The sequence below is a fragment of the Bidens hawaiensis genome, unplaced genomic scaffold (genome assembly GCF_021521415.1).
Source record: "Bidens hawaiensis isolate Kalapana, Puna unplaced genomic scaffold, B.hawaiensis_p1.1 tig00001960_1, whole genome shotgun sequence".
Classification (NCBI taxonomy): Eukaryota; Viridiplantae; Streptophyta; class Magnoliopsida; order Asterales; family Asteraceae; genus Bidens; species Bidens hawaiensis.
In genome coordinates this window covers 388,411-403,994 of record NW_027491108.1, presented here as the reverse complement: position 1 = coordinate 403,994, position 15,584 = coordinate 388,411, and the positions used below count along the sequence as shown (strand labels likewise).

The 15,584-nt window shown below is 34.6% G+C and overlaps 2 protein-coding genes across 2 annotated transcripts; one reads left to right on the top strand and one right to left on the bottom strand.

Moving 5' to 3' along the window:
- Window positions 1–5,762: 5,762 nt before the first annotated feature.
- On the top strand, window positions 5,763–11,504 carry LOC143600100 (flowering locus K homology domain-like). The gene is made up of 7 exons (XM_077077884.1): window positions 5,763–5,769; window positions 6,704–7,072; window positions 8,017–8,263; window positions 9,303–9,451; window positions 9,528–9,812; window positions 10,454–10,648; window positions 11,104–11,504. The coding sequence occupies exons 2-7, from the start codon at window positions 6,707–6,709 to the stop codon at window positions 11,278–11,280; spliced, it is 1,419 nt and encodes a 472-aa protein (XP_076933999.1). The 5' UTR covers window positions 5,763–5,769; window positions 6,704–6,706; the 3' UTR covers window positions 11,281–11,504.
- A 178-nt stretch (window positions 11,505–11,682) lies between these two features.
- LOC143601742 (iron-sulfur protein required for NADH dehydrogenase, mitochondrial-like) lies at window positions 11,683–14,106 on the bottom strand. The gene is made up of 7 exons (XM_077079062.1): window positions 13,857–14,106; window positions 13,647–13,769; window positions 13,452–13,549; window positions 12,992–13,118; window positions 12,706–12,791; window positions 12,135–12,260; window positions 11,683–12,056 (listed from the first exon to the last, which is right to left on the bottom strand). The coding sequence occupies exons 1-7, from the start codon at window positions 14,104–14,106 to the stop codon at window positions 11,883–11,885; spliced, it is 984 nt and encodes a 327-aa protein (XP_076935177.1). The 3' UTR covers window positions 11,683–11,882.
- Between the last annotated feature and the right edge of the window lie 1,478 nt (window positions 14,107–15,584).

The following is a 15,584-nucleotide window of genomic DNA, read 5'->3' as shown; positions in this document are numbered from 1 at the left end:
TTACATTTTTTGTTTTTTAATATTTATTTTTGGATTTTAATTTTTTTTATTATAAAAAAGTTAATAACATACTCAGGGTTTGATAATTAAAAGTTTTTACAAATAAATGATATGCTATAGCCTGTTTAAAAGCTATCTGGGTTTGGTGAACCATGACCTGCTTATTCTTTAAAGTTGTTTCTTTATTATAAATAATATATTTTTTAAAAAAATCGGATATTATTTTCTAGTATATCCATATCTTATATGATTTTCATATCAAATATTTAGTCAGATTAATTTTTAATTAAATGAGATGTTATAACTCGTTTAACAACTATCTGGGTTTGGTGATATCCACACCCATGAATTCGGGTCGAATGCATGAGAAACCTTCATTTATAAATAAAACAATTTAGTGACTTGAGAGAATTTAAGGAGCAACCAGAGAGCTTTTAAAAGTTTCGTTTATATATATTATTGATAGATATCTTCATAAAATACATAAAAACATAAATATTCCTTCGAAGTATATACACGTTATAACTTTGAAGTATGTAAGCGAAATATATATTTTTTACTTAAAATGGTTAATTAATGAATCTGTTTAAATATTAAATGGATATAAAAATGTTGGCCGGGGAGCCAATCATTTGGATCGGTTAGGGACACGGTTTGTTTGCAAATTAAGGTGGCCGCCGGTACGTACTGTTCGGATTAATTCTAGAGTTGACTCCACGCTAAAAAACACGGTGGCTAAACCCTCTCAACTCTCCTACTCGCTACTAGCCTACTACTACAAAACATCGTTCATTATATTATTATTTTTCAAAAAATAAATAAAAACCTAGCTAGCGAACTCGAAACATAGCATAACAAAATTTCATACAGTTGAGAAATATTAAAATTACATCAATTTTTTCACTTTATACAAATTTTGTTCGACCTTAAGTTCAACCATAAAACTTTCAACGTCTTTATTTGTTCAACTACATTACTTGGCTGGCGAAGCTTGGACTAAGACACCAGGGGGCCAGACTCAAAATGTATTTTAAAAAATCACAAACGAGGGGGGGCTCAAATTATCGGTCGAAAACGACTAAATTTACACCGCGTATAAAAAATTTCGGTTGAATACGAATAAATTTACACTACTGCGCAAAAAACAAGAGGGCCACCCCGGCCCTAAGTATACTTCACCAAATTGTCTTGGCATATATATCCTTATGTTGTTGAAAACTTTATTGTTACTTAATGCTCCAGCTTGTAATACAGAAGATAGCATGCATTAAGTTCTCTTGGTTCTGGGCATCTGTTTATGAAATATCCCATTATGTCTTTGTATCAAAAGCATAGAAGGATGAAAGATGGCATCAATCTCTAATATTTTCCCATATTGTAGAGGACCAAACACATGATAGACTAGTATGTTCCACCAATTTCGGTACCTCTGAGTGAAAAGGGCACGCCTTCGAGTTAATTTGAATGTCCCTTTTCGCCAAGTTATCTTGGGTTGGTAACCTTTCCGAGATTTCCCTCCAACAAAAAACATTGCTTTCTTGGGGATCCAGTTGGTCCATTCATAGAATTACCCTTGGGACCGGGTTATGATTATAAATTTTTGCCAAAACATAAACAAATAGAGAAATCTCCATCAGATTCCTCTGGCCCAGGTTCATTTGTTAACACCATGAGAAAGGTTAACCTGGATCAACATAGAATAACACTCGTCTAACTTTGCAACTCTAAAGTGTTGCTCACTTGCTCGGGAAACGTAACCAGGTCTAGTCCCAAATTAAATTAGGCCCAACAAGCTTGTAACATTCCTTAAAGTTACTATATGCATTTGTGACAATTGCAAAAAATAAAAAAATAAATAAAAAAAAAGACTGACAAATTTTTTTAGGGTCATGAACATATAAATCCAAACGTCCAACGAACAAATGATTTTCTTTCTATTGCCAGCCACACCTTTTATACATCTATATTTATTACTAGGTTATTAACCCGTGTACGACACGGGCGGAAATATAGAAATCGTCGAGTACGCACGTCATTTAAAACGACAAAATGTTTTTGAATACGTTTTTGAGACGACAACATGATTTATAATTGCAATTCATATTCATACGGAAAGAAAGTATTGAAAATCATAAACTTACAAAAAACGAAGTTACATAGTAGAATGCATGGGTGAGCAGAAAACCGAATTAACCGAACCGAAACCAAATTAACCGAAAAACGAACAGAAAAAACCGAACCGAAGCATTAACTGACGGCTAATTTTTTGTTTTTTTTCTTTGAAAACCGAATTTTCAGTTACAACAAAAACTTTTTGTTGTTTATATACAACATATATATTATAATGGAGCTCTAGAACAAGGAGAGCGTTGCAAGTATGATGATCCAACTTGAAGATCTTATAAACCTATGCATAGTAACTTGAGTAAAGATGATAAATAAAAAGGTTCCAGACTCACGTGTAGAGAATGTAAGAAATAATTATTATATAGTATTAATAATTATTATATAGTACCAACTTTTAGTAGTGACAAATTTTTTAAAATTAATACATCTACTACAAATAGTAATAAATGGTAGTAAATTTTGAAGTTACAAAGATATTTTGAATTATTTAAATGATAATAAATTCTAAGGTTGTAAGATATATATGGGAATTAGTGAATGGAACCAATAAGAATTGGACAAAATGAATTTTTTTAATGGATATATAGATGTCTAAAGCATACTCGTCCATGTCTAATTTGGTAATTAAACACCAGGCCCTTAAAATACCCACTCTTCTTGAAATAGGATCACAAGATCGAGGAGTCTTTTGAACCAATACTGAGCACCACAAACCTTGATCATTATTGCGTATTCTCACCACCATTTCGATAAGAGAGCTAGGCTTGCCGTCTTTAACAAACCAATACCCAGCCCTCCTAGTTTTTTTTATACACCATGTTTTTCATCACAACCTAATTGCTTATTTTTTTCTCTAAGTGACCTCCTCAAAAGAATCTTCTAACTCTCTCTAATTTGCCTAGGATTTTAACCGAAGTATCGTAGATAGAGAAGTCGTATAATGAGATCCCTAATTGTTGACCAAATTCATATTTGCCCCAATGGATAAACCTAAGTACTTGAATGGAAGTGTTCTTTTGTTATAATAGAGCATATCGGCTCATAAGTCTAATTCGGGTTGGTCTCGTCCTATTCCAAATAAAATACACCTTTTCATATTTACATTAGACCTAGGATAAGAAAGAAACAATATAATAATCATGATAAATTAATACAAATATGGCCATCAATCACCTGAAATTATTAGTGTCGTCCGCATAAAACAGATGTTACACAACTGGCCTGTCGTTTGAAGTTTTGATTACGTGAAACACCCACAATTCGACACGCGTCAAACATTAGTTGATGGAGTGCCTCCGTTGCCAAAATGAAAATGAAAAGTGAGACGAGGTCATCTGATCTCACTCCCTAATGACAATGGAGTTATAGCGTGCGACAACTGCTAACAAAAACGGATTGTCGGGCAGAAGATAAACAACTCCATATCCATAAACGTCATTTAATTGGAAATGCATATTTGCTCCAAAATCGAGTCAAAAAGTTCAAGGAATTAAAAAAACCTTTTCAGAGTTGAGCTTGAAGAGCATTCTAGCGTTGGATTTCTTTACCCACGAAATTAAACTTATTGATGATAAAAAGGTCCTTTAAAATGTTCATGTTTGAAATGTAGGCCGATTAAACATATGAAATTACTAAGCCAATCACCAATTTTGATTGGTTTGCTAAAACTTTGGTTACTACTTTGTAGATGCAATTGGTTAGGCTAGTGAGCCGGAAGTCATTTAAAGAAATCTTGATGGGCGTTGACCCTTACGAAAATAGTTCTCAAGTGTCTGCGAGATTGTTACGCTTTTCGTCTTCGATATGAATGTCAGTTAAGTTTTCTTTATGTTAAACTATAGAAACGACCATAGTAAGATTTCACTTAATAATAATAATAATAAGTTAAAACCAACTTAACAATAAATAAAAAGTCACCCTCCTCTTTTCTTCTCACACGGGCATCACACACTTCGTGCAACTTTTTTCTGCCCAAAGGGTATATAATTTTCAACGACTTTAAAACTCAACCTATTTTCAGCTCCACCAATGTAACACCCCAAAACGTGGGATTCTCGCCTACTAAATTTACACATTACACACATCGTAAGACTTTATATACTCATAGTATCATTATTACAAGCTACAACTATAAAAAAATATAAACACTAATATTCAAGGATGCCATAAGGCTATCCAATACCATGACAAGGGAAACTCAAATTCACAAACTAATTGACGGTGATAATGAAGCAACAAGTAAAATCCCTTAAGACGTCAATGATCAATCCATTTACAACAAAACATCACAGATTTTTAATATGGTACGAAACGAATTGATATAGACTAGAGATGGCAAATGGGTTGAGTTGAACGGGTCATGGATCGAAATGAGTTTGAGTCAGAATGGGTCAACTAAAAAAAAGAACTGTTTTGGTTTTGGTCAAAACAGGTTAGGTTCGGAACGAGTCAGAACGGGTTTCATTTTTTTAATGGAACGAGGACAACGGAGGAAACATTTTAGTTTTTTACTTTTTGTGTTTTTGATTTATATTTTGAGTTGTGATTTTTTTATTATTATTTTTAAAATTTTTATGTTTTTTATTAAGATCAAAAACCCTTCAAAAAATTATTTAAAAATAATAATATAAAAATCATAACTCAAAATGTAAATAAAAAACAAAAAAGCTAAAAAAACTAAAATGTTTCATCCGTTGTCCTTATTCCATAAAAAAAAAACCTACCGAGAAATTGAACCGAAACCGAAAAATCGACGAAAATGAAACAAAAAGGCAAAACCAAACCAAATCAATCGAAATCAAAAAAATATATCAAAACAAAACTAAAAAAATTGAAACCGAACAAAAATGAAACAAAAAACCAAAAACGAGTCCATAATTGATCAAAAAGAAACCAAAACCCAACCCGTCCTGTGTGAAAACTCGTGCTGACTTGAAACCTGAACCGAACCCGTTCCAATCTTAATCCCGTTTCTTGCAAAAACCTGTCTCGTGCGGAAACCTGTTCCGATCCGAAACTTGCCGCATTTCCTTTGGACACTAACCCACATCGACCCATTTCTTTGAATATGTCGACCCGTTTTGCCCTGAAAATAACAAGATGAAATTTCAAATGACCAATTTTGACCAATTTAGTTAAAATCTCTAACCCAACCCATTTAATTTTTAAAACAACAAAAATTGACCCATTTAAAATGATTTGGGTCAATATCGCCACCCCTAATATAGACCGAGTTCCCGTCGCGTCCCCAACCCAACGCACAAGTTTAAAACAACTAGTTGGGATTATTATTAGTAAAAAGAGGGGTTAGTTTTCAATTAAGCACAATGCTAAAAGGACTAAACTACCGACATGATGGATATATTTGTATACCTAGGGGGTGTTTGGGATTCCTTATTTTACCTTATTATGAAATTTTCCTCCCACAATATAAACAATCCAAAACACCTTATTATTTTTCAAAAAGTTAATAAGTTATAAGTCGGTGAAAATAAGCAATCCTCCAAGTGATGGGGTAAAATTGATAAAAATCATAATTGTAGGTACCTATGTTAAAAGTGATCCCAAGATAAATCGCTATTCTTCGTCGTCGTCTCTCCAGACTCGCATAGCCGCCTCTCTCCCGCTCAATCGAATTCACTTGTAAGTCCAACAATACGCTTTGCGTACGAATCCGTTACACTCGTGTTGTTGATGATTTTGTATGTTAATTACGGAATTACATGTTGTTATGACGTTATACCCGTTTTTCCTGCAGTTTCTCCGTCGATTTGTTTAATTTGTTAGATCTAGACCTTGAATTCATTACTATGCTCTTGTGTGTTGATGAATTGGTGTAGTTTTTGGCTTAGGGTTCGTGTAATTGTTTGAAAATCGCAAACCCTAGCTTTCTAGGGTTTTAGAGAATTTGTGCCTCTAGGGTTAGGGTTTGTTTTTTACAGTTTATAATCTGGTTTGTAGTTAACGGATATTAGTTCTTCCACCACATTGTAACACTAGGCCTGCAAACGTACCAATTCGAACCTGATGCTTGGTGACCTTTCGATAGGAAGTTAGTTTATGCTCGTTTATTTAATGATCATGAACAAAATTATTTGCTCATGTAGTTAAAAGAAAAGGCATGAACAGGACTCGGTTTCTTTACGTTCGTTTATGTGTTTGTTAGTTTCCGTTGTTTAAGTTTGTTTGGTTGTATATTTATTTAAACCTTTTAGGCATATTACAATGTTGTCTAGTTTTATCTCACCCATTACAAACGAACATAAAACAAACACGAACACACTCATTTTTTTAATGAACGGATATGAAGCAGATAGCCCTGTTTGTTTAACTGTTTGTGTTCATCTGTTTGTTCTTTTAAAACTACGCTAACAAACACAAACGTGCTCCGTTTGTGTTCGTTTGGGTTTATTTACAAGCTAAGTAGCACTTGCTACTTTTGTTGTTTTCTATTAACTCTATCTAACATGAATTATTTTAGGTTTTTGGTCCATCTTTAAATAATATTTCTGTGCATTTTCTTATAAGAATCTTAAAAGGACATGAGCGAAACTGATTTCACTTGTTTATTTTATAGAACATGTCAGAAGATAACACTAATATACACGACACCAAGGCGTTGACCGAGAACTCAATTCCCGTTGAAGTTCAAGTTCCCGAGAATGAGTACGTGGAAGAACACGGTGATGAAGCAGTAGAGCCTCAAGAAAATGATGAAGAAGAACAAGGTGATGCTGAGGTGGCGGAGGGTGCTCCTGCTGCAGAAGGTGTTGTGGAACAGAAATGGCCAGGGTGGCCCGGAGAGAATGTTTTCAGGATATTGGTTCCCTCGCATAAAGTTGGTGGTATCATTGGTCGTAAGGGAGAGTACATAAAGAAAACTTGTGAAGAAACACGGGCTCGCATCAAGATTCTTGATGGTCCTCCTGGTACTAATGAAAGAGCTGTAAGTTCCTCACATATTATGTTTTGGTTTTTGCTTTTATAGATTTTTATATTATTTGTTGATTGATTTGTTTTATTTTGTGAATCTATGTGTAATATATGTCTACTAACAAAAGAATCTATCATAACAAAAGGAAGATATAATTAACTATAAGAAACTGAGATGGAAAGAGTTTAAAATGTAAAACAGTAACAGCCAAAAAGAAAACATGAAATTAGTGAAGATTATACAACTATCAACATCTAACAAAAATAAGGTTAAATATAGGAAAAAAAGTTTATGTTATCCCAATAACTTAAATGAATGTGTGCAGGTTTTTTTCATTTTAAAGGCAACATTACAATTGTCAAAGTGGCTCCATTTAGAAGAGCCCAAGATCCAGATTGCAGGTAACTTCAGAACTGGATGAATTGATGTCTTGCCACTTGTTAATAGTCAAACAAGTCAACAAGTCAAACAAGTTAACAAAACCCAAAAAAGGATCTTATCTACAATAAGAATAAGAAATGTAGAGAGAGACTAGAAACAGAGTATGTAGAGAGAGAACAATAATCTTGTTTATTATTTTATTAAATTACAAGATTAGTTTGTGTGAGAGTAAAATGATTAAACTACCTTCATGTGCAGCACACAGTAAAATGATTAAACTACCTTCATGTGCAACACACATGGCTGGCTTTAACAGATAAATATAATGTCCATTAGATCAAATGACAAAAAGCGTGACAACAATATTAACATTAAGGATGATTTCCGTTATTTCTTTAATTGAAGGATGAAAGGTGAATTCGCTACATACCTAAAGGATGAAAACTGTAATTTTCTCTAAACTAAGTAATGTTCTATGAAAGTTATTAATGTTTATTTTTGATGCAACAATGTGACTTTAGTAAATGTTTTGTGATACGAAGTTATTAGTAAATAATTAAATGTTGCTTTGGTAGGTGTTGATATCTGCAAAAGAAGAACCGGAGGTTCCTATTTCTCCTGCAATGGATGGTTTGTTGAAGGTTCATCAACGAGTCCTTGATGCTGACAAGGATTCTGCTCATGGTCCACCTGGTGGGCCCACCTCTATTTCTACAAGGCTACTTGTGGCGGGTGCACAAGGTGGAAGCTTGATAGGGAAGCAGGGTGCCACCATAAAGACCATCCAAGATTCTTCAAACTGTAAAATTCGGGTTGTTGGAGGTGATGAAAGATTATGTTTTTAAGTCTAAAAACTGTTTCAAAAGCTTGTGGTTTGGCTTGAAAAAAGCTCCTTTGTTTACGGCCCAAGCCAGGGTTGGCTTGGCTTGTCTCGTGGCCTGCTTGATAACTGGCTTGTGGCTTGCTCGATTGGCTTGTTTAAATTAAACCCCATTTTTCAATATATATAAATAATAGCGTATAAAAATATTAAAAACAAAAATAATACATGTTATTTGAATTTGTATCTTGATCAAAAATTGAAAAATAAAAATAAAAATAATACATATAATGTTAAAATCCTTTTATACATACGTTAAGGAAAACAATTTAAATAGTTTTTTTAACATGTTGGCTTGACGAGCCACAAGCTGGCTCGAGCTCGACTTTTCATGTCATTAAGTTAAAAAATTTAAAAAGTTTAACTTGTCAGCTCAACAAGCCACGAGTTGTTTCGAGGTTATTACGAGTTGAGCTTGGGCTAGACTTTTTAGTCTGTTAAAATAAACGAGCCAAGCTGAGCTGGATATTTTAAATTCGAGTTCGACCCCAACTTGGCTTGGCTCGGCTCCTTTACAGTCTTATTCTAGTGTCATCCTGATGCAGAATATCTACTAATTCGAATTCAGATTTTAGTATCTTTTATTAGTAGTTTAAAATTTAAGTTTTTGATTAAGTTTATTATTATAAGAACTTTGTTCTTGGAACCTTAGGTTCAAATTATCGTCTTTGATTATCATGAGTCTCTCGAGCCATTGATCACTTCCGAAACTGCGTCACATCCACTCTACGGTGACCCACATACTCATAACTGGGTTAATTATAATTATGTTCTTTAACGTATCAAGCATGTAAATTCACAAAAAGTAGCAAAAAAGAAGTCGGTTGGACGTTTGAAGTTATCAATGTGTAATTTTCATACATAAACTCCCTTAAACCAACGTCTTCAAAAATTTAGATTATCATTGAACACTATTAATTTTGTAATCACATTTGAAACATTAACTTATTGATATGATTTTAATTTTATTTAATTTTGCAGAAAACCTCCCTATTTTTGCTCTACCTGATGACAGTGTTGTTGAGATACAAGGGGACCCGACGGGTGTGCACACGGCTTTGGAACTAATCGCAACTCATTTAAGAAAGTTTTTAGTTGATCGAAGCATTATCAGTATTTTTGAGTCCCAAGTAAGTATTATTCTAAATAGTAAAACAACCTCGTTTATCTTATTAAACGACTATAACTTTGTTTGCCATTTGACAGATGCAAATGGCAAATGCTCGTCCAAATCAAGAGATGCCACCTCACCAACCATGGGGAGCTCCATCACCTCAAAGTTTCCTAGGTGGTGGGCCTAGTTTCGGGCCAAATTTTGGGCCCAATCAGTTTATGCCACCTCAGCACCAGTTTGACAACTACTATCCACGAGCAGACTTGCCTCCACCAATGGATAAACAGCCTCGTCAGGGTCCACCTTATGGCAGGGATCCAACCACAGGACCACCTCACTCTTCAACTGTGCAGCCACAGCAGTCAATGGTTACAAAGGTATTATTTATGTAATATTAAAGTAATACAATCTTCCAGAACGGGTGACTATTTTAGTCAAGTGTATTGTAAACGAACCGAGCGGACACAAATGGAGCTTATTCATGTTTGTTTGTTTACTTTAAACTTTAAACGAACCGAATAAGCACGATTAGAGCTTGTTTATGTTCGTTTGTTTAACTTTAAACGAATCGAACGAACACAAATGGAGCTTTGCGTGTTTGTTTCACTCACCGAACAAGGGTTTCGTTTGTTAAGAAAATGAATGTGTTCGTGTTTATTTATGTTCGTTCGTTAACAGTATAAACGAACGGATCAAAAACGTTAATGAACGAGCCTAACCGAGCTATAAACAATTTAATTTAAAGTAAATATGAACAATGTGTTGGGCCTAGAACGTTATAAAAACTGGACTAAACTATGATGGGACTAAAAATATAAATATTTATACTAACAAAGGTCTACAAACGAACATAAATAAACTTAAACAAACGAACAGAAATGAACGTTCCCGAACATAAATGAACGAACTTGTCTGCATGTTCGTTCAACTAAATGAACAAATCTTTTTGTTTTTTTTTATTCTTTTATTTTTCAAATGATGCTGATTACATATAATCATGTATGATGTCTTATTTTAGGTCTCACAAAACATGCAAATCCCTCTTTCCTATGCTGATGCTGTAATTGGTACCTCGGGGACTAATATTAGTTATATAAGACGCGCCAGTGGGGCCACCATTGCAATACAAGAAACACGGGGCGTTCCTGATGAAATGACAGTTGAGATTAACGGGTCAGCGTCACAAGTTCAGACAGCTCAGCAGTTGATACAGGTATTATTTCACACTTCATTTAGCGGATCAAAATGTTGGGTTTGGTTGCAGGTCAAAATGGTCAATTTTTCTTATGGTTGAAATTGCTCAAATGGGCTGACTAGAAGTAGGTTTTTACTTAAAATGTTGTTTTTTAAGTGATTTAGGAAACACTAGTTTTAAGTTATAATTTTGCACATCGGGTGACTTGCTCGTTTGGCTCGTTAAAGAAAACATAAAATATAAAAATTGTAATAAGCATATTCAGCTCTAATGGCGTGCAGGGGTCGTATTTTGGCATGAATTTTGTCTCAAATAATGAATTTGGGCCTAAATCTTTTTGTTAATTAATTAATTACTATTCTTTGGGCTAGTTTTTGTTTGGGTTTTTTTTTGTTTCATGCAACCGGTAAGTTTTATTAAACACTGTTGAAGATTTTCTATTTGGTTGATTACTAATAATATTTTTTGTTCAGAATTTTGTTGCAGAAGCTGCAACTGCGGCTCAAAATTCTACCGCAGCACCTCCTGCTCAAGGCGGCTATAATGCTCCTTATCCTGGCGGTTACCAATCTCAACCGCCTCCTGCCACCCACGCACCGCCTGCTGCTGAGTATGGTGGAGCTGTGTACGGAGGGAATTACGGGTATTGAAGTGTGTTTTGAGTGAAATGCCCTTGCGCAATTTTCTTTATGAATAGAGGCAGCAAGGGTAATGTTGTAACAAGAAATAGTTCGTTATTTAAACATACTGGCTTGTTTGGCCTTTCGTTCTTAATCTTAGTTTGTGCTGTCTTTTGGATAATGTTTTGAGAAATTGACACTTTTTTTAAACTTCCAAATGGGACCTTCATGTTATTTCTAAAATAATAATTTGAATGCCAAGTGAAAAACTTACAAAGTTACTATCAACATTATAAATTTGACAGTTGAATACAATAAACAAGTTTGGCGTAGCTAGATTTGTTGCGGTTGGTTTAGAAATGAGGATAGCTGAAACAAGCCAATGCTGAATTGTCAGTGAGTATGATTTATGTTTCAGTTGATTGGTTTTTTGTTCACTTTCATTGTAGACTTGGTATGTAGAGAACATGACATCAAAAAATCCACTAAGCGGACTTGGTTAATATTTGACCTACATTTTTGAACTTGAAAACTCTTACGTCATACTTTAATAACCGTTTAAAGGGAGGTAACAAATGCATTACAACAAGGTATGACAATGCTAGTAACAGAGAGAACAATGAAAATTTCATTTATAGGGTAATGACAGGTCTAAAGTGTTGGTCATCTGCTGCTAATTCTCGGAGTCTGCTAATAACTTTGTGAGCTACATCACAATATGCTTTTGAAACTGCAGAATTTGGCTGAGATACAACTACGGGAACACCTTCATCGGACCCGCTTCTAATCTCTTCCTCTAATGGTATCTACATCCATAATGATAACTAATAAGTAAAAACACATGAGCCGGTCAACATGAGTAGATTTAAAGGATAAAAACGCACTCCACCAACAAATCCCAGTCCCATTTCTTCAGCTGTTTTACGCGCTCCGCCTTTTCCAAAAATGTAAGAAGGGTTGCTGCAGTGTGGACATTTGAAGTAGCTCATGTTCTCTATTAGTCCCAATATCTGCAAATTAAACAAATTTAATACTACTTTTTTGTGATTAAATGTAATATACATACATAACATGAGGTTTGCCAAAGAACCCTAAATTATTGCGAGAAAAGGCCATCGGTTAACTTTTTATCAAAGTTTCATACAATGTCTATTATGTACCAAGTAATTTGTTCGTATGTTTTATGATTTTAAAGTTTACGTACACATGTGTAGGCTTTTAAGTAAATAAAAATTTATTCATCTTTGCTTTTGAATTTCAGGAGAGATGAATTGCATTACAGCCATTTTCTTATATTTAAAAATATTAAGATTGAAAAAGTAAATAATTTTTTTTCCTTCTAGTTCTCACGAAAACCTGTTTTTTGCCCGGAACCCTCCACTACACACACACACACACACGTATGCATGTATTATGTATGTATATAGCGCGTAAAGACATGAAAATCGTCATTACAGGAACAGAGACTTTGGAGAACATTTTGACTCCTCTTCGAGCATCCATTAACGCAACATCTTGAGGAGTCGATACAATCAATGCTCCTGCCACCAAACAACAAATGATAACCTGTTAACGACTTAAACCTTTAAAAATGTATGTTGAAGGAAATCTGTGTATTCTATCTGATATGGTATATTAAATATGACCTTATTCATTAATACTTGTCATGTTCTATATTATTAACATGTTTAAGCCCATTAACAAATTAGTTATTCATTAATATATATTTTACTTCGCATACCTGATAATTGCAACCTCTGCGACATGGAGATCTGAGCATCACCAGTGCCAGGTGGCATATCCACCACGAGAATATCTAACTGGCCCCACTCTACTCCTCTCGTCATTTGTTCAAGAGCTTTCATCACCTATAAATAATGCTTATAATTTAAAGGTAATACTTTTGCCCTGACCCTCACCCAATATAACCTGAACAAATTATTAATAGTAGGGGCGTAAACAAGCCAAGCCACTCATGAGCTACTAATTGAGACCGAGCCTAATAATAACTTGTTTTGAAAAACTAAACAAGTTGCTCATAAACTACTCGAGATTGGCTCGCTAAAAGCTCAAATTGAGCCCGAGGTTCACTTATCGAGCTCAAGCAGGCTCGCGAGCCTAATATTCATACAACTATTAAATATACTAACTATTATTATATATAAATATAAAATGATTATATGGAAACTGCATATACATACCATAGGACCTCTCCAGACAATTGGAGCATCTTTGTCAACAAGTGATCCCATTGATATACACTTCACTCCATGGTTTTCAATCGGAATCATTTTGTTTGCTGAAAATCATATTAAAAAAACAAAGCTTTACGAATGTATTACATTATCAACCTCATTGAATCTATGAGTTGAAAAACATTGAAATATCATCATCACCTTCACTTAGTTGAGGCTTCCCATCTAGTTTCATCATTGTAGGGATTGACGGCCCATAGACGTCAGCATCCAGCAATCCAACGCGAAGCTGACATGATTGTGCTAGTGAAACAGCCAAGTTGACTGCAAATAAAAGCTGGTCAAAATTAGGGTTTGCAGGGGATCAAAATTAGGGCTTTCTTAAACCAAATACAAAATGAAATCAGTTACCGGCGGTGGTGGACTTGCCGACACCGCCTTTGCCGGAGGCGACGGCGATAATATCTTTCACACCTTGTATTTTCAGATTATTATTATTATTATTATTATTCGCAGCGGCAGCATAGGCTCTGAAAGCTCCGAGCTTTTTCTTAATTAATTGGAAACACAAGAACAAATCGGCAAATGGAAATCGAGGGAGAAATAAATTATAATTATTACTAAGGTAGAAGAAGCTTACATTGATGATGAATCGATTCATGGGTGCTCTATATTTGATTTATCGTATACGATCCTTGGTTGGTTGGTATCGGTTGGATTTGCTACAATGGCATGTATCGGGCTATAGCATTAGATTTAGAGCTGAACAAAAAAAAAAGTTAATATACAAGAAATTAACATATTAAAAAAAACCAACACGTTAAAGTGGGGAACCGCGAACAGGTTCAAACCAACGGGTAAAACCGAACTGCATAGTTATTTGTTGTTTGAGTTCACCTTGCACAGGTTCAAACTCGACATCTTATCTTATTTAATAGAATTGGAGACAATCGGGGGAAAAGTGAAGCAGGTGGTGAGGAGGAGGAGTTGTATCGCTTTAGGATTTTATCAATTTAGAGAAAGAAAGCTCTCTAACTGTCTATGTTGGAATTCGTGTCTACTCACCACGTGTGACAAAATTAGTGGTTGCTCCCATGAACAGTTTCATTCTGTGTGACAATGGCAATCTGCCTTTTAAATATATATATAATGTTTCTATGACTAACAGGAATTCATATAAAGCATATGAATGTCCAATGTGTTTTAACTTTACACCACACTTGTTTCCATCACTAGCACAGTGCAAAACAACATCAAGTTTCTCTTTATCAACACCTCTCTTTCAAATCTGGTTGAAGAAAAAGGTATTAGTTTGATCTCGATCGCTTTTATCCAAATAACATCTATCCTTGTTGACATCAGTACCGGTGAGTTGTTTTTATTTTTTTTTTCAATTTTACTTTTTGAATCGAATATAATCTCTATGCCTTGATCGTAAATATGTTTGTGTAATGAATATCTGAATGAATACCGACTTCTTTATACTATACAGTTAGATTTTCGCATGCATGAATACATTTGGCATTTATTGTTGTGGATTACCAAACTCTGAAGAACAGACTATGTTTGGCTTGGGTCCCACTTGACAATCATTATGCTCAAAAGAGCAAAATTTTTGGATTCAAAACTAAGTCTCTACTGAAGAACCCAAGCCTCTTACCACACGTGTTTTGTCACATCAATTACTGAGATTTGTGTCAAACTAGGTTATGTATGGATTTTGTTGGTGATATTTGTCATCAAGCTATTTTGGTTAATGGTGATTTACTTACGAACTAAATGAAAAATCACAGTACACATTGGTACAATTTAAGAGTGAACTATACACGTGAGCAACAACATTTTGGTACCAAGGAACCTCTATGGTAGTTATGGGGGTTCCAAGGGTATAACATTGACATTTTGGTAGAACTTAGTTGCTAAATGTCGATAGCTAGTGAACGTTGGTAGCAACTTTAAGTTGCAATGACAACTAAGTTCAAGCGGTAGCAACATTGTCATCTTGTTGAAACGTTGTTGCAATGCTGTAATTGCAACGTTAACACCTAACTTAGGTGGCTATTGAGTTTGCTCCCGAATGGAGTTACCGATAATGATGTAATTGCAACGTTAGCACCCAATAATGCCGTAACTCTTATT